General features: G+C 42.3%; 1 protein-coding gene across 1 annotated transcript in view; it reads right to left on the bottom strand.

Annotated features, from left to right (window-relative positions):
• naf1 (nuclear assembly factor 1 homolog (S. cerevisiae)) overlaps window positions 1-19056 on the bottom strand; it is a 350613-nt gene that overhangs the window by 268178 nt on the left and 63379 nt on the right. Inside the window, exon 3 of the mRNA XM_068021523.1 lies at window positions 10022-10157. Coding sequence (XP_067877624.1) covers window positions 10022-10157 — 136 coding nt within the window. The remainder of the gene's footprint in view (window positions 1-10021; window positions 10158-19056) is intronic.

Here is a 19056-nt window from a genome sequence, read left to right as displayed (position 1 = left end):
CTTCAATCTGGGTTTTGAGAGCATAAGAAACCGGCCTAGTCTTGCAACATACTGATTTTACATCAGGGCTGATTCGCATGTCTTCATACTGTCCTTGAAAATGTTACTGTAACTATTCAAAAGCTGAAGAAGCTTCTTGGTTGTTTCAACTCAGAAAACATGCCTCCAACCTAACTACAGCTTGCAAAGCCAATCTTTGCCCATGAACATTGTTTTTTTGACATTTTTTGCTACAATGGGCAACTTGAGGGGCTTGTCCTTATTTTGGACCTGCACTCCAATAGTCCTCATGTTTCTAACACCTCACCAGAGATGGTTTTGAAATGAACAGTGCTCTCAATTAGAGATAGCTCACTGAATTTGCTCTCGTATACATCTCTACTCCTAATGGAGCAATCTGCAGCGGCATCAATGCACATGTTGATGTACAGTTGATCTACCAAAACCTTTGTACGAACGTCTGTCATTCGAGTGATTCTTTTGGGCCTCCTTATCTCGAGAGACAATGGATACGCGCCTGGAGGTGGTCAGTGGTTTGTGAAGCAGCGCCTGGACTGGCTATAAAGGACAATTCTGGAGTGACAGGCTCTTCCACAGGTGCTGCAGAGAAATTTGTTTGTTGGGGCTGTTGCACAGTTGGCTCTCCCCTTGCGCCTCTGTCTTTTTTCCTGCCAACTACTAAGTCTCTTCGACTCGCCACAATTTAGCCCTGTCTTTATGGCTGCCCGCCATAGCCCGCCATTGCTAGTGGCATAAATGCTGTACAGCCCTAGCGCCTCTCCACTAAGGGACTCTGGATTCGCTTCAAGATTGTGAACTCCACCCTTGTAATGTCACAGTTTTCCATTACCACTGCGATGAGTTCTCTTTCCTGCTTTGGCAGTTGCGATATGGCCTTGCTTTTAGCATGCTTGTACCATGTGGTTGCCCTTAGAGATAACAAGACACTAAACTGCTATCACCAGCACTCTTCTGACTAGGTCTCTCCACTTTAGGGTTGGCAGAAGTCTGACAGTAGACAGAAGCTGTACTATTCACTGGCATAGGTTGAAATTCCAGAACATTTTTTAATGCCACCTCCAGAGAAAGAGCAATCTTACACGCAAACTCAAATGTAAGATTGAATGTTCAGTCATTTCAATTTGTTTCTTTCATCTACCAACTCACACACAAATCTGTCTAATGGTCTATGAATGTGCCAAAGTTGCACCGTAGTGATAAATTCTTCAACACCACAATGTACTCACCAACTGTTTCACTACTTTTCTGATTTCTGGTTCCAAATTATAGCTGTCTGCTATCTCTTGTGGCTTAGTGCTGAAATGTTCCACCAACTTAGTGATGATTGTTTTCAATGGCACATTTTTTGCCTTGTTGGGAGCAAGAAGATTTGCTAGTGCGCCATACACTTCCAGGCCAATTAGAACATAGAACATAGAACATAGAACATTACAGCGCAGTACAGGCCCTTCATTGGAAAAAATGCTTTCTTGCACTCACAAATTGCCTTGTTCGGAGTCTTGACCTCTTTACTTTCATCTTCAAGTTCCAAAATGTTGTTAGCTCTGAAAAAAATGTCCATTCCTTCATTGTACGAATGGAATGGTTCTCGAGCCCCCTCATATGTTCCTAGCCTTCTGATGTATCCCTTGGGTGCAACCACGTTCTCCTGTTTTCAAATACACAGTAACCCAGTAAACACTTTACTGCAGATGTCTGAACAGTGAGACCCAAGATCATTGTTACGAGCAGTCGAAAATATTTTTAGTCAAATGAGCACAGCGAATCTGATGCACAGTAGGACCCTGCGGCATCCCATTCAACTAAGATGACAGTTCGAGGCTCAGTCGTTGCACAATTGAGCCAAAATCTCCACCATCCAAATAGGTAGATAACCAGGAGCTGGCTGATCTTGTTCTCTGCAATCCCTGTTGCTGTTTGCTGACAATATTGTAAGACAGCAATGGCTTTTACTAAAATTTAACTCCATGTTGAAGCCTGACCATATTCACCATCATGCCCTGCCAAGAACCAGTGAACTAATCTGAGAAAATAATTTCTTGTTTTTAAATTAAACTGGCTGATCTGTGGCAGGAATGGCAAGGAACTGGATAATGTTATCAGAAAGGAACAAAGACGCTCTGATTTAAGGAGATATCCGATCAAACTAATAAACAAGACCTTGAGAAGTCCTACAAGAGTGAGATAACATAGGACTTAATAATCTGTTGACTTATGCTGTACAACACCTTTATCTGGAAGTTGGCCAACTTGACAGATGAGTCTTGCAACCAATCCACGACCCCCAACTGTTGCAACTGTTCTGGACATGTTGGAAAATTACTGAAGGCGGCCCAAATTAGATGGATGGCACCAGGCTGGACTTTTGCAAAGGGGTCAGCACCTGGTTGGACATTTTGGCCAAAGACAAATAGCCACTGGCAGTATGATGTCTTGTCCCTCCCTAAAATTAAAGGATAAACAAAACTGCTTGGACAAACTTTGGTGTTGCAACCGAAGGGTAAGTGGTGGCTTGGACAGTCACTAGGAAGCCACAATCAACATGAAGGGGCCGCTCACGCGTGATTGGACATATTACGTATTTCACTTGCTTCATATTTCAGGAATAAATAGTTTTACGCGTTAAGTAGTCCATGGTGTTACCACCGAGGCAGGAGGAGTGCACTGTTTTTCTAGTTTCACTTCTCCACAGGTCACAACATATATTTAAAGGTCTACCCAGTTACCGATACAGTCAATCATAGACTCTACTCTTTATGCCAGAATAAATTACAGCAACCTGGTTTCTATAATAAACAACAAAATTATCAGCTTATTATAAAACAAGACTTAACCAGTAATAAACATAAAAGCATAAACACACAGATTGGTACCTGAACATTCCCTTTTTTCCTTAGCCCCTCAGACACACACACACACACCGGTTAACCGAAAAATAGAGAATTTTTCTATAGAGTTCGGTTACAAAAAAAAAAGACAAAAAAATACTTTGGCCAAATACTTGCTAATTCTTGAAGAAGAAAAAAGTGAAGATGTGGAAAGATGTCAGTCGTCCTTTTATTCTGCCATCCCAAATATGCGTAGACAGTTGTCGCTGGGATCTTCCTGGAACAGTTCTTTTCAGGTGACATTGAAGATCAGTTTGGCAGGCTTTCCAGGAGAAATGTGGCAACAAGGTTTTCTGGCCGGCCTTCCAGGAGGAATGTAGCATCAATTTCTCTATTTCTCATACTCGCTTCTAAATGCTTCTCAAAGAGACGGAAGAGGGTGCTGATGGTGACTGCTCACTTGGCTGGTTTTCTCCAACTGCCTTCAAAACATTCACACCCCAACATACTGTCCGAAACAAAACCAGAAACAATTTATCAAGAGTCAAGCCTCCTGACCCCGATAAATCTTGACCTGTCACTTCTCTGTAAACATCTTCCCCAGGTCAAAAAAACCCTGTTGGGTATTTATCTGAAGACAGGTGACTTCCAGCAAATGTTTTCAAATAAGACCTCTCAGTGTCCTTTCAATTACCCTAGTGAAGAAAAGCATCCATGGACTCTTTTTCATTTTTCCCAAATAAAACAATGTCCATAATTCTAAAATACATGAAACCTCAAAAAAAGACTTTAAAAACATAGAAGCACTGCCATAACAATAGTCGGGGAGAGCATTGTATTGCATGATTTCTGGATATCTGGAGCAACTCAATAAAGTTTGATATCTGACTCTGTGTTGAGTGTATTTCATTATTCCTGTAATTCTCGTGTCTGAACCAGAATAAGTAGACTAAAATGTTCTACATACTATTTTTTTTTAATTCATTCATGGAATGTTGGCGTTGCTGGCAGGCCAGCATTTATTTCCCATCCCTAATTGCCCTTGAGAAGGTGGTGGTGAGATGCCTTCTTGAACCACTGCAGTCCATTTGGGGTAGGTACACCCACAGTGCTGTTAGGAAGGGAGTTCCAGGATTTTGACCCAGCAACAGTGAAGGAACGGCGATATAGTTCCAAGTCAGGATGGTGTGTGACTTGGAGGGGAACTTGCAGGTGGTGATGTTCCCATGTATGTGCTGCCCTTGTCCTTCTAGTTGGTAGAGGTCACGGGTTAGGAAGGTGCTGTCTAATGAGCCTTGGTGCATTGCTGCAGTACATCTTGTAGATGGTACACACTGCTGCCACTGTGCATCGGTGGTGGAGGGAGTGAATGTTTGTAGATGGGGTGCCAATCAAGCGGGCTGCTTTGTCCTGGATGGTGTCGAGCTTCTTGAGTGTTGTTGGAGCTGCACCCATCCAGGCAAGTGGAGAGTATTCCATCACACTCCTGACTTGTGCCTTGTAGATGGTGGACAAGCTTTGGGGAGTCAGGAGAGGAGTTACTCGCCTCAGGATTCCTAGCCTCTGACCTACTCTTGTAGCCACGGTATTTATATGGCTACTCCGGTTCAGTTTCTGGTGAATGGTAGCCCCTAGGATGTTGATAGTGGGGGATTCAGTGATGGTAATGCCGTTGAATGCCATGGGAAGATGGTTAGATTCTCTCTTGTTGGAGATGGTCATTGCCTGGCACTTGTGTGGCACGAATGTTACTTGCCACTTATCAGCCCAAGCCTGGATATTGTCCAGGTCTTGCTGCATTGCTGCACGGACTGCTTCAGTATCTGAGGAGTCACAAATGGTGCTGAACATTGTGCAATCGTCAGCGAACATCACCACTTCTGACCTTATGATTGAAGGAAGGTCATTGATGAAGCAGCTGAAGATGGTTGGGCCTAGGACACTACCCTGAGGAACTCCTGCAGTGATGTCCCGGAGCTCAGATGATTGACTTCCAACAACCACAACCATCTTCCGTTGCGCTAGGTATGACTCCAGCCAGCGGAGGGTTTTCCCCCTGATTCCCATTGACCTCAGTTTTGCTAGGGCTCCTTGATGCCATACTCAGTCAAATGCTGCCTTGATGTCAAGGGCAGTCACTCTCACCTCACCTCGTGAGTTCAGCTCTTTTGTCCATGTTTGAACTAAGGCTGTAATGTGGTCAGAAGCTGAGTGGCCCTGGAGGAACCCAAACTGAGCGTCATTGAGCAGGTTATTGCTAACCAAGTGCCGCTTGATGGCACTGTTGATGACACCTTCCATCACTTTACTGATGATTGAGAGTAGGCTGATGGTGCAGTAGTTGGCCGGGATGGACTTGTCCTGCTTTTTGTGTACAGGACATACCTGGGCAATTTTCCACATTGCAGGGTAGATGCCAGTGTTGTAGCTTACGGACAATTATATTATTCTCGTTGCCATTTTCTGTCATATATTCAGGTGGCACTAGCCGAGAAAATGGACAAGTTCAAGGAAGTGTTAATTTACATGACTACATCATTTGCATAATATACAAATACATTGCATGGTGTCAGATACATCACTATTTATGCCGCACCATATTTTGAGCCTTCTGTGCCATTCTGCCAAAACCCTCACTGAAACTGTGCACAATTGATCACAACAGTCGCCCCTAGTTAAGGCTGCAAATTTCTAGGATTTTGCCATCTTTTTCATTGTAACCACATAGATTGAAAATGGCACAGGTGAATATATTTAAATTCCCAAAATAATTGATAAAAGCAAAATAAAACCATTGCTCTCGATTTCTAATTCCCAGATAGGGCAGCAGTGGTTAGCACCGCAGCCTCACAGCTCCAGTGACCCAGGTTCTGTTCTGGGTACTGCCTGTGCCGAGTTTGCAAGTTCTCCCTGTGACTGTGTGGGCTTCCGCCAGGTGCTCCGGTTTCCTCCCACAGCCAAAGACTTGCAGGTCGATAGGTAAATTGGCCATTGTAAATTGCCTCTCGTGTAGGTAGGTGGTAGGAGAATTGAGGGACGGTGGGGATGTAATAGGGAATATGGGATTAATGTAGGATTAGTATAAATGGTGTCAGATACGTCACTATTTATGCCGCACCATATTTTGAGCCTTCTGTGCCATTCTGCCAATACCCTCACTGAAACTGTGCACAATTGATCACAACAGTCGCCCCTAGTTAAGGCTGCAAATTTCTAGGATTTTGCCATCTGTGTGGGAAAATGGCGCACTGACACGGAACACAAAAGTCCGAGTGTATCAGGCCTGTGTCCTCAGTACCTTGCTCTATGGCAGCGAGGCCTGGACAACGTATGCCAGCCAAGAGCGACGTCTCAATTCATTCCATCTTCGCTGCCTTCGGAGAATACTTGGCATCAGGTGGCAGGACTATATCTCCAACACAGAAGTCCTTGAAGCGGCCAACACCCCCAGCTTATACACACTACTGAGTCAGCGGCGCTTGAGATGGCTTGGCCATGTGAGCCGCATGGAAGATGGCAGGATCCCCAAAGACACATTGTCCAGCGAGCTCGCCACTGGTATCAGACCCACCGGCCGTCCATGTCTCCGCTATAAAGACGTCTGCAAACGCGACATGAAATCGTGTGACATTGATCACAAGTCGTGGGAGTCAGTTGCCAGCATTCGCCAGAGCTGGCGGGCAGCCATAAAGACAGGGCTAAATTGTGGCGAGTCGAAGAGACTTAGTAGTTGGCAGGAAAAAAGACAGAGGCGCAAGGGGAGAGCCAACTGTGCAACAGCCCCGACAAACAAATTTCTCTGCAGCACCTGTGGAAGAGCCTGTCACTCCAGAATTGGCCTTTATAGCCACTCCAGGCGCTGCTTCACAAACCACTGACCACCTCCAGGCGCGTATCCATTGTCTCTCGAGATAAGGAGGCCCAAAAGAAAGAAAAAAAAAAGTATAAATAGGTGGTTGATGGTTGGCACATACTCGGTGGGCTGAAGGGCCTGTTTCAGTGCTGTATGACTCTCTATAAAACCCATAATTCATCACTGTACTTTAAATTTAGTACATATTGTGTGCAAAGTGTGGAACAGTGAAGGACCTGCCATTGATGAAACAGAGTGGGTGAGAAATTTACTCAAGTCAGTTTTCAGATAGCATATGGCTGGCACACTTGCAACATGCATCAGAAGCTGAAGGCCTGAAGCTCAATTAAAATTGGGCTTTGGGTGTCAGAATTATGACTAGCTTCAGGCACCTGTCGGGTCTCTTGAAACAGCTCACCCCTTTCCTCTGGATTAATTTGGACCAGCTAAGGCACTGGTAGTGGCACTCAAGTAGGTCCAACAATGGGTTGAAATTAATGGTAGGGCAGCAAGCCCAACCAGCAGAGGAGTCTGGGGTCGTGCTATGCAGCCAGAAGAAGCACTCCTGCTCCTCCTGGTTCCATGTTAAGGTAAGTTAAGAAGAAAATACATTGTTGGCCTCCAGCAGTCTCTAAGGACAATTAACCACGCCATAGAATGAGCTGAAAAAACCGCAAACACCCTGATCAGTTTCTGACCAAATTTGAAAAGAGTTGATAAGCATGAATTAACCAATATTAGCATAGGAAAGGCCAAAAGCCTGTTTAAGGTGGCCAATAGGGACAGAAATATTGTTGGAACCAATATGGCATCACACTAATTACAGGCGACCTCAATACGCAGAACATATCCTACAAAACTTTATCTTTTTGCCCATTTTGCGCCCATCAAACAAAGTCCAACCACTATCACCAGCCCCCTGCTATTGTCAACCATTATTTATTTAAGCCAAGACATTTTACTTTAAGCTGATTTTTCAAGGAGGCTAGAATTGGTCAGATTCCGTCTGGGGTTCTGCTTCTGCTCTGGATACTGCATCTCAGGAAAAGTATATCGACCTTGAAGAGCCTGCAGCACAGATTCACCAGAAATATACCAGACCATAAAAGAGCTCACTCGTGAGGATAAGTTGCATAAACTTGGTTTATATTCCCTTGAGTTTAGAAGGTTGACTGTGATCTAATCAAGGTGTTTGAAATGATAATTTGATTCAATACAGTAGATACAGGGAAATTATTTCCTTTGGAGGGGAATCCAGATCAACAAGACATGATTTTAAAATTAGAATTATGACAATTAGGAGCGAAATCAGGAAGCATTGTTCCCCCACAAAGTAGTGGAAATTTGGAACACTCACCCCCAAAAGGCTGTTGATACTTGGTCAATTGAAAAGTTGCGAGCTGATATTGGTAACATTTTTGCTTGGTAAGGGTATAAAGGCACACAGAACAAAGTCAGATAAATGAAGCTGCAGTAAAGACCAGCCATGATCCAACAACGGCTCAAGGGTCCAAATGCCCCACTTCTGCACTTAAGGTATTTTCTTAAAAAAATGGTTAAAAACTTTAATTTGGAATATTTTCAAAAAATCTCTTGTATATGCACACTTCCAGTCTATAAGACACTTACGCAACAATGCTTCGAAACAACGGCTGGTTCTCATTCTAATAAACCAAAAAATATCTGTTGATAACTATCTCTGAATAGGTGGTGAAAAGGGATCTTAGTACATGCAAAACTGGAGTGAAATTAAGCTTATTTGTAAAGAATTGTCATCAGTCATTTTAGTTTTCTAGTTTAGGTTTAATACTGCAGTAACAAAGCTACTCCTTGCATTTTAGAAACTTTACTTCAATATTTAAGGATTTAAGTGTTACAGCGCATGGACTAAATGCCTTAAAAAATAGATGAATCCAGAGAGTCATTTGAATGCAACCACCCCAGCAGTCTATCATATTGCTATACTTCTACCTCAAAGTTTCATCATTCCACAGACTCAGAATCATTTGTGGGCTACTCAGCCTGACATCAGCATGTTTCTGGTTCAGCAGAGACCAGGTATTGTGGTTTAACCAGCAGGTATTAAAGCTTCTTAAAAATCCCTCTGAAACAGGGAAAATATATGAACATTTTAAATATCTCCTACAACACAGACTTTTGTTCTTAACTTTTTCCCATGAAAGCCATCCGTGTGGGAGGATAACACTATGTTGAAGATACTTCCGTCCAGACCTCTCTTTTAAGCTGTTTGTAGAAAGCATTTGAAAACTTTGCACCCATTATGAATGTACTATCAGCAGAATTAAGAACTCAAAGTACAGTACCTCCTTTATTTATAGAATGTTGAGGCTGAAGACACACAATTAAGCAGGTCATAAGAATGATATAAATGGAAACATCAACATCAATAAATGTATTAATCACATACCACAGATGAGAGTTCATCATGCCACAAGTTAAAATTTTCAATGAATGGTTAACATTCTAATCAGACCAACGAACAATGATGTGTATTCAAAGACGACAGTTTTGCAATAGAACAACAACTGTCAGACACACCATTGATGTTGCATCATTTATTGTTACGAGAACATCTCTAAATCATGTTTATGAGGCTTTTCAAACGAAAATCAAAGTACAATTGTCACTCATTGTTTTCCCACTTCGACACCAACCCCAAATACCAAGTAACCCTCCCCACCCAAACTCCCTTCAATCATATTTTGGACCCTGGCAAATTACTGCATGGGAACCTAAAAGGATCACTTGATTCAGAATCTCAGATCCGGCAGCGGTCATTACAAATAATGCAAGTTAACTAAAGCATGTAAAGCACTGGTGTATTAATTTAATGCCTAATTTACTTGACTGTTGGGTAGAAGGATGGGGATTGTGCAAGTAAAGTGTAATCTCTGGTGGAATGGTCATAGGAAGAAAGATTCTTCCACAGAGGAAATATTAAGGCAGCTGTCAACACAAGGTTACATTGTACAGTGACATTTGTTATGGCCTGTCTTCCTAAACAGTGAGAATATTGATGACGAACATTTTATACCTTTAGTACTGGATTAACATGATACTCATAACAGCAGTAAGACATGTATAAGTTTGACAAAAGATATATAGAATGCTGCCCAAGAACACAGGCCAAAGATAGCTCACCATACACAAGGTAAATGCTCAAAGCAATCAACTATTTCAACACACTCAATTCCCACTGTCACAAATCCTTTCAAATCTAAACCAACAAAATATTAGGGAGCAATGTGAAATCACCACTGATTGGGAAAGCTCAATGAAACATGAAATTTATACTGACCTCCAACAACAGTTCATCTTTTGTTTTTGTTGGTTGGGGTTTTCTCTTTTCTCCGGGCTCCTGGTCATCATCTTCACCCTCTGACATTACAATCACTGATAGTGCAGAAGATGATGATGATGTAGAATCTGAATCACTGTGTGAAACAAAATGTAAATTAATCAAACTAAAACAAACACAAGCATACACATCACAGCAAAATCTGGACTTTTCTGTACTATTTGGCTTTGTGATAAAATACAACGTAAACTGAACAGGCATAATCAATACAGTACTCACTTTGAAGTAGTAAATTATTCCCTTTTTAGTAGCAAATATAATGCAAACCAATAATTTAAAAAAAAATCAGATAATTCAGCTCCAGTTTAGCACTGTAAAGAATTTCATTTGCAGAATAAATAAAAATCAAGCTTTTAAATATGAAGTTGGATTTCCTACTGCTATAAAAGAGTTTCAATACTATATAAGCAATCTATCTTCATGTCGCCTCTGTCTAAAAGACCTGGAGACTGTACAGTTGAAAAGACCAGAATGTACATTTGTAGTGTCTACTTGAGCAAAAGACTCAGCATGACATCTTAAAGGTTAATTTTACTCTCCCAGGTACAGAATGCTGATCACTTTGTCATCAGTCCTTTCAAGATAAAACAGCAACATCTCACTCCTTGGGGTGTGGGTTTTTAAACAAACCTGTTCTGATAAACAGTGGTCATCCTTGTTAATAGGCCGAGGATAAGACAATTAATTCTCATTGCATTGATTGGGATATTCCACAAACAGGCCCGTTTGACAAAATTATAATTTTAATGCCTGCACCGTTATTTTTAAACCTGTGCAAATTCACTTCATTTTAAAATTCAACACTTGAGCAGAACCCTGAACTATTAAAAGTCAAAGATCAAACACATAGCAATAATATTCAGCAGGATGGAACATATTGAACAATTTAGCCCACATTAAACCTTCTTATATAACTCTTTGTCAAGGCGTGCGTGCGTGTGTGCGAAAGAGCGAGAAAGAGGCTATTTATATAAATGTTCATAAGCTAAATTTATACATGTAGCGGAAGCTCTGGACACAATCTTCCAATCTTGCTTGGGTATGGGAGTGGTACAAGAGAACTGGAGGAATGTAAATGTTACAGTCCAGTTCAAAAAAGGAAAAGGGTAAATAATAGGCAGCTAAACAAAGTCACTGGTGGGGAAACTTCGAAAGACCATAATCTAGGGCAAAATTATCACTTGGAAGACCATGGATTAATAAACCACAACTAGATTGAGTTCTATGATGAAATAACAGAGAAGGTTGATAATGGTAGCGCAGTTAATGTTGCGCATATGGACTTTTAAAAGGTGTTTGATGAACTGCTACATCATAGACTTTTTGTAAAACTGATGTCATGTCATTAAAGGGACAATGGCAGATCCGGCACAAAATTAGCTAAGAAACAGAAAACAGATAGTGGCAACAAGTTGTTCAACAGACTGAAAGGAAGCAGATCATATTTTCCCCGTATCTTCATTCATGAGATGGGAGCATCACTGGCAAGGCCAAAATTTGTTGCTTGGCTCTAATGGCCCTTGAGAAGGTGGTGGTGAACTGCCTTCTAGAACCACTGCAGTCCACATGGTGCAAGTTTACCTGCAGTGCTGCTAGGGAGTTCCAGGATTTTGACCTAGCCACAGTGAAGCAATGGCAATATAGCTCCAAGTCAGGATGAAGGGGTTATCTTATGAGGAGAGGGTTAACAGGTTGGGCCTACACCCATTGAAGTTTAGAAGAATGAGAGGTGATGTTACTGAAACATAAAAGATCCTGAGAGGACTCGACAGGGTGGAAGCTGGAAGGATGTTTCCACTTATGGGCAAGACTAAACTAGGGGACACAGATTAAAAATATGGGGTCTCATGTTTAAGGCAGATGAGGAGAAATCTTTTCTCTGAGGGTTGTTAGTCTGTAGAATTCGCTTCCTCAGAAAGCAGTAGAGGTTGGGTCATTGAAAATATTCAAGGCTGAGTTAAATAGATTCTTGACAGACAAGGGAGTCAATTGCTATGAAGGGCAGACAGGAAAGTGGAGTTGAGGTCACATTCAGAACAGCCAGGAATTTTTCTTTGAAACACACTCACTTGGGCAACGTCACTTTCTTCTCCTCCAGTGAAAAGCTAGTTTCTCAAAGATTTGAGGTAATTGGCAAAAGAAGTAATGGTGACATGAGGAAAAACGTTTTCATGCAGCGAGTGGTTAGGATCTAGAATTCACTGCCTGGGAGTGTGGAGGAGGCAGGTTCAATCAAGGCATTCAAGAGGGAATTGGATTGTTATCTGAAAAGGAGGAATGTGCAGGGCTACGGGGAGAAGGCTGGTGTGGGCACAAGGTAATTTGCTCCTTTGGAGAACCAATGCAGACTCAACAGACTAAATGGCAAAAATTTATTGTCTGGCTCTAATAGCTCGAGAAGGTGGTGGTGAGCCACGTTCTAGAACCACTGCAGTCCATGTGGTGCAGATATACTTGCAGTGCTATAACAATTCTGTGATTCTATCAAATGGTGGAGCAGACTTGAGGGGCCGAAAGGCCTACTCCTCCTGCTCCTAATTCGTATATTCGTACGATTGTATGTAACAGTGCTATCAACTGGCACATACTCACGAGATGATGCTCAGAGTGGTTCCTTCAGGGCTACTTGACTTCAGAACTCAGTTCAGTCTTGGTACAAATATAGAACAAAGCTGAAATCCACAGGGGAGGAGAGCGCGACTGCCCTGAACATCAATGCAGCCTTCAATTGAGCATGGCACCAACAAGCCTTTGTAAACTGAAGTCAATGGGATCAGAGGGAAAACTTTCCACTGGCTGAAGTCATACCTTGCACAAAGAGGGATGATTATGGCCGTTGGAAGGCCAATCAACTTAGCCCCATTATTTCAGGGCAGCATTCTAGGTTCGACCATCTTCAGATGCTACATCAATGACCTTCCCTCCATCATATGGTCAGAAGTGGGAATGAAACCCCTCAGACACTGAAGCATGTCTGAGCCCACATGAACCAAGACCTGGACAACATCCAGGCTAAGGCTGATAACTTTCAAGTATCATTCACACCACACAAGTGACGGGCAATAACCATCTCCAGCAAAAAGAGTCTAACCACCTTCTTTTGACATTCAATAGCATTACCAGCAATGAATCCACTGCGATCAACATCTTGGGGGTCACCATTGATCAGAAGCTTAACTGGACCAGCTGGGTCTTCTGCTCCTGAAACCCAAAGCATAGTCACCACATGATGGAACAGCCTCCACTTGCCTAGATTGGTACAACACTCAAGAAGCTTACCAGCCAGAACAAAAGCAGTCCACTTGATTGGCACCACATCCAATACCTTAAACATCCACTCGCTCACCACTGCGGCTGCAGTGTATATTACATACAGGATGCATTGTTCAAACTCACTAAAGTTTCTTCAACAGCACCTCCCAAACCCATGTCCTTTGCCACCCAGGAGATAGGCAACAGGCACACAAGAACACCATGACTTCCAAATTCCCCTCCAAATCACAGTATCCTGATTTCCACATCGAGCGCTGTTTCTTCATCATCACTGAGTCAAAATACTGGACCTTCCTAAGGCACGTTGGGCATAGCTTCACCACACGGATTACAGAGGTTCAAGAGCACAGCTCACCACCACTTTCTCAAGGGTTACTATGGGTAGGTAGTAAAATCTGGTATTGCTCATGATGCAAACATCCCCAGAATGAAGAATTTTTTTTCTTTCAAATGTCCTCCTCTGTGCTCTCAGATTCTATGACTCTATATGTCAATGGTAATATCAGCATATACTGCCATTAAAACAAATGAATTTCATAAAAATGGATCAAGCATTCAGATGCCACAATGCAATTTCATCTCAAATATGGAAAGCTTTAAAGTATTTTTTTTAAATAACGCACACTAGCAACTTTTCAGAGCAACCAGGAGATGGGCAATAAATGTGGCCTTGCCATCATAGTCCACATCAGTGAACATTTTTTTTTAAACTGCATTTTTGCTAAGTTACCTTACATAGGAACATCAGACTTGCAAGACAGAAATAAACCTAATTCGCCTTCTACCATCCTGGTAGTTATATAATACAATAATGCAGTTATTTACAATTCATGACCATCAATCTCTATCATTTGCTGTACAACAGAGCCAAATACGAGGTGAGAAAATGTCTGTGGACACAAGGTGACTTACTTTGTGAACTTGATAAATGGAAAATTCCGATAGCTTCCCACTGCTATTATCTCAAAGTGTTCAGTGTCATTAGTGATAACCATAATCACAGAGTGAAGCTCGGTGAATGAAGAAACATTGCCACATTAAATGCTTAAGTATCTGTATACTGCTTCTACAATATTTCAGCTGTTCTTAGCATCCTAAAATGAATCGTAAACATAGAGTGTTTTTCCATCTGCTCAGTGCACCAAGAATGAGCAAGACTTGTTACTCCCCACCCTCTAATAGATTCAATTCCATACTTGGCAGGTAAAACTTTTGAGCAGAAAGAACATGGCTTTCCTTTGCATCAAACAAACTGAAAATATCACTTTCATTTCCTTGCAAGAAACTGAATTATCAATAGTCACATCATCTTTTTTTCTTCTCCTTACAGAAACGCAAAGCCCACCAGAGAACCTAGCATCAACTGTTAAGCTATATACTTGCTTCCAGTACACACATTTTCCTGGCTAATTCAGCTCCACAGTCTTTCTGGAGACCTGAATACTTCTCTCAGTCAAACAAGAGCAACTACTGTGCGTTGCACAACGGAGGGATCAGAAACATTAAAAATTGTGTGTAATTAGATATTACTCAGTTTAAGCAAGTACAACAGAATTTCCCCAAGTTAAAGAATCAGATGTATGGATTTCAACAATTTAGTTTAAAAATTTGAACTTCAACACGATAGGCCAATTTTACATGAATTGCCAGATGAAGCAAATAAAAATGCATTCCCGAAAACGTGTTTTTTTTCAAACTAATGGCTGTGATGGAGCAGGGAAAATTCATCATCTGCCTCGATTACCACCACCTACATTTTCTGTTGAACAATTCTATGTATTCATGTTCTGCACAGTTCTGTAAAAGCGTTTTGGTGACTCCAGAGCCATTACAATGCACAGTAATATATTGCAATAAAACTGTATAAATACCTTATAACTATAGTCATACGAACATACAAATTAGGAGGAGTAGGCCACTTGGCCCCTCGAGCCTGCTCGGCCTTTCAATACAATCATGGCTGATCTAATTGTAACCCCAACTCTGCATTCCCGTCTACCCCCGATAACCTTCCACCCCCTTGCTTATCAAAAATCTAACTACCTCTGCCTTAAAAATATTTAAAGGCTCTGCTTCTAACAGCTTTTGAGGAAGAGAGTTCCAAAGACTCACAACCCTGAGAAAAAAAACATTCTCCTCATCTGTCTTAAATGGGTGACCCTTTGTTTTTAAAAAGTGGTCCCTAGCTCTAGATTCTCCCACAAAGGAAACATCCTTTCCACATTCACACTGTCAAAACCCCCCAGGATCTTATATGTTTCAAGCAAGTTGCCTCTTACTCTTCTAAACTCCAGCAGATACAAGCCTAGCCTGTCCAACCTTAACTCAAGACAACCTGCCCATTCCAGGCATTAGTCTAGTAAACCTTCTCTGAACTGCTTCCAAAGCATTTACATCCATCCTTAAATAAGGAGACTAATACTGTACACAGTACTATAGAAGTGATCTCACCAATGCCCTGTATAGCGAAGCATAACCTCCCTACTTTTGCATTCAATTCCCCTCGCAATAAATTATAACATTCTATTAGCTTTTCTAATTACTTGCTGAACCTACATACTAACCTTTTGTGATTCATGCACTAGGAAACCCAAATCCTTCTGCATCTCAGAGCTCTGCAATCTCTCACCATTTAGATAATATACTTTTTTTTAATTCTTCCTGCCAAAATGGACAATTTCACATTTCACTCTTTATACTCCATTCGCCCGATCTTTGCTCACTTAACCTATCGATATCCCTTTGTAGCCTCATGTCCTCTTCACAACTTACCTTCTTAGCTTTGTTTTATCAGCAAATTTAGCAACTATACCTTCAGTCCCTTCACCCAAGTCATTTATATAAATTGTAAAAAGTTGAGGCCCTAGGACTGATCCCTACAGCACACCACTTGTTACATCCTGCCAACCAGAAAATGACCCATTGATGCCTACTGTTTCCTGTTACCTAGCCAATCTTCTATCCATGCCAATATGTTACCCCCTACACCATGAGCTTTAGTGGCGCAGTGGTTAGCACCGCAGCCTCACAGCTCCAGCGACCCGGGTTCAATTCTGGGTCCTGCCTGTGTGGAGTTTGCAAGTTCTCCCTGTGTCTGCGTGGGTTTCCTCCGGGTGCTCCGGTTTCTTCCCACATGCCAAAGACTTGCAGGTTGATAGGTAAATTGGCCATTATAAATTGCCCCTAGTATAGGTAGGTGGTAGGGAAATATAGGGACAGGTGGGGATGTGGTAGGAATATGGAATTAGTGTAGGGTTGGTATAAATGGGTGGTTGATGGTCGGCACAGACTCGGTGGGCCGAAGAGTCTGTTTCAGTGCTGTATCTCTAATAAAATAAACTAATAAAACAATAACCTTCCATGTGGCACCTTATCAAATGCCTTCTGGAAATCTAAGTGCAATGCATCCACCGGTTCCCCTTTATCCACAGTATATGTTACTTCTTCAAAGAACTCCAAGACATTTGTTAAGCTAACTGGCCTGTAGTCTCCTGCTTTCTGTCTCCCTCCCTTTTTGAATAAAGTCATCACAATCTTTGGTTGTTTTACCCAATTTCTGACTCAAACCATCAAGATGATTCTTATTTTATATGACTGACAGTGTTTGAGAGGCATTGTGCCTCTTTAGAATTTATCCACTAAAACTGAACTATAAATTAAGTCTGCACCAAAATCAATTACTGCTACTGATTGATTGTACAAGGCCCTAAGGCTATAGTCAAAAATCAATATTTAATTATTGCATCTGACAAACAACTGATAAAAGTACCTGCAGTGCACAACTGGCATACTGTAAACAGTTTCCGTACTCAGAAGGTATCTTCTTTTTTTTTTATTTGTTCATGGGATGTGGGCGTCACTCTCAAAACCAGCATTTATTGTCCATCCCTAATTGCCTACGAGAAGGTAGTGGTGAGTTGCCTTCTTGAGCCGCTGCAGTGCATGTGGTGTAGGTACACCAACAGTGTTGTTCGGAAGGGAGTTCCAAGTTTTTGACCTAGCAACAGTGAAGGAATGGCAATATCGTTCAAAGTCAGGAAGATGTGTGGCTTGGAGGGGAACTTGCAGGTGGTGCTGTTCTCGTGCATCTGCTGCCCTTGTCCTTCCAGGTGGTAGAGGTTGTGTGTGGGTTTGGAAGGTGCTGTCAAAGGAGCCTTGATGAGTTGCTGCAGTGAATTTTGCAGATGGTAGACACTGCTGTCACTGTGCACCAGTGGGGGAGGAAGTGAATGTTTAAGATGATAGATGGAGTACCAATCAAGTGGGCTGCTTTGTCCTGGATGGTGTCAAGCTTCCTGAATGTTTTTGGAGCTGCACACATCCAGGCAAGTGGGGAATATTCCATCACACTCCTGATTTGTGGCTTATAAATAGCGGACAGGCTTTGGGGAGTCAGGTTTTGAGTCACTTGCCACAAAATACCCAAGCCTCTGTGGCTGGTCAAATTTCTAGTCAATGGTGGAGGATTGAGCAATGGTCATCCCATCGAATGTCAAGGGGAAGTGGTTAGATTCTCTCTTGTTGATCAACAGTGCCTCGCACTTGTGTAGCATGAAATTTAGTTGCCGCTTATCAGCCCAAGCCTGAATATTGTCCAGGTCTTCCTTCAAGCAGGCAAGGGTCACTTCATTATCTGAGAAGTTGCAAATGATATTAAACATTGTGCAATCAGCGAGCATCCTTCTAATCTTACAATGGAGGGAAGGTCATTGGTGAAGCAACTAAAGATGGTTGAGCCTAGGATACTACCCTGAGGAACTCCTGCGGCGATATCCTGGAGCCGAGATGACTGGCCTCCAACAACCACAACATCTTCCTTTGTGCTAGGTAGGACCAAAGATGGCGAAGAGATTTCCCCGATTCTCATCAACTTGAGTTTTACTAAGGCACCTTGACGCCACATTTGGCCAAATGCTGCCTTTATGTCAAGGGCAGTCACTCTCACTTCATCTCTGGAATTCAGTTCTTTTGTTAATATTTGGACGAAGGGTGTAATCGGATCAGGTGCTGAGTGGTCCTGGCAGAATCTAAAGTAAGCATCAGTGAGAAAGTTATTGGCGATAGCACTGTCGATGACACCTCATCACCCTGCTGATGATTAAGAGTAGACTGATGGGACAGTAATTGGCCAGATTGGATATGTCCTGCTTTTTTATGGACAGGAGATAGCTGGACAGTTTTCCACATCATCCGGTAGATGCCAGTGCAGTATCTGTACTAGAACAGCTTCGGAACCCCGAAGAAGGGTCACTGACCCGAAACGTTAACTCTGCTTCTCTTTCCACAGATGCTGCCAGACCTGCTGAGTGATTCCAGCATTTCTTGTTTTTGTTAGTTGTTTAATTGTCCACTACCATTCATAATTGAATGTGGCAGGACTGCAGGCTTGAACTGATCCATTGGTTGTGGGATCACCTAGTTGTCTGTAGCATACCACTTCCGCTGTTTAGCATGCACATAGTCCTGTGTTGTAGCTTCACCAAGTTGGCACCTCATTTTCAGGTACGCCTGGTGTTGCTCCTGGCCTGTTATCCTACACTCTTCATTGAACCAGGGTTGGTGCCCTGACTTGATAATAATAGTAGAGTGAGGGATGTGCCGGGCCATGAAATTGCAGATTGGGGTTGAATGCAATTCTGCTGCTGATGGTCTACAGTACCTCATGGATGCCCAGTTTTGAGCTGTTCTGAATCTATCCCCTT

The sequence above is a fragment of the Heterodontus francisci genome, chromosome 1 (genome assembly GCF_036365525.1).
Source record: "Heterodontus francisci isolate sHetFra1 chromosome 1, sHetFra1.hap1, whole genome shotgun sequence".
Taxonomy (NCBI): Eukaryota; Metazoa; Chordata; class Chondrichthyes; order Heterodontiformes; family Heterodontidae; genus Heterodontus; species Heterodontus francisci.
The sequence above is the reverse complement of the archived record's forward strand: the minus strand, read 5'-3'. Positions and strand labels throughout refer to the sequence as shown.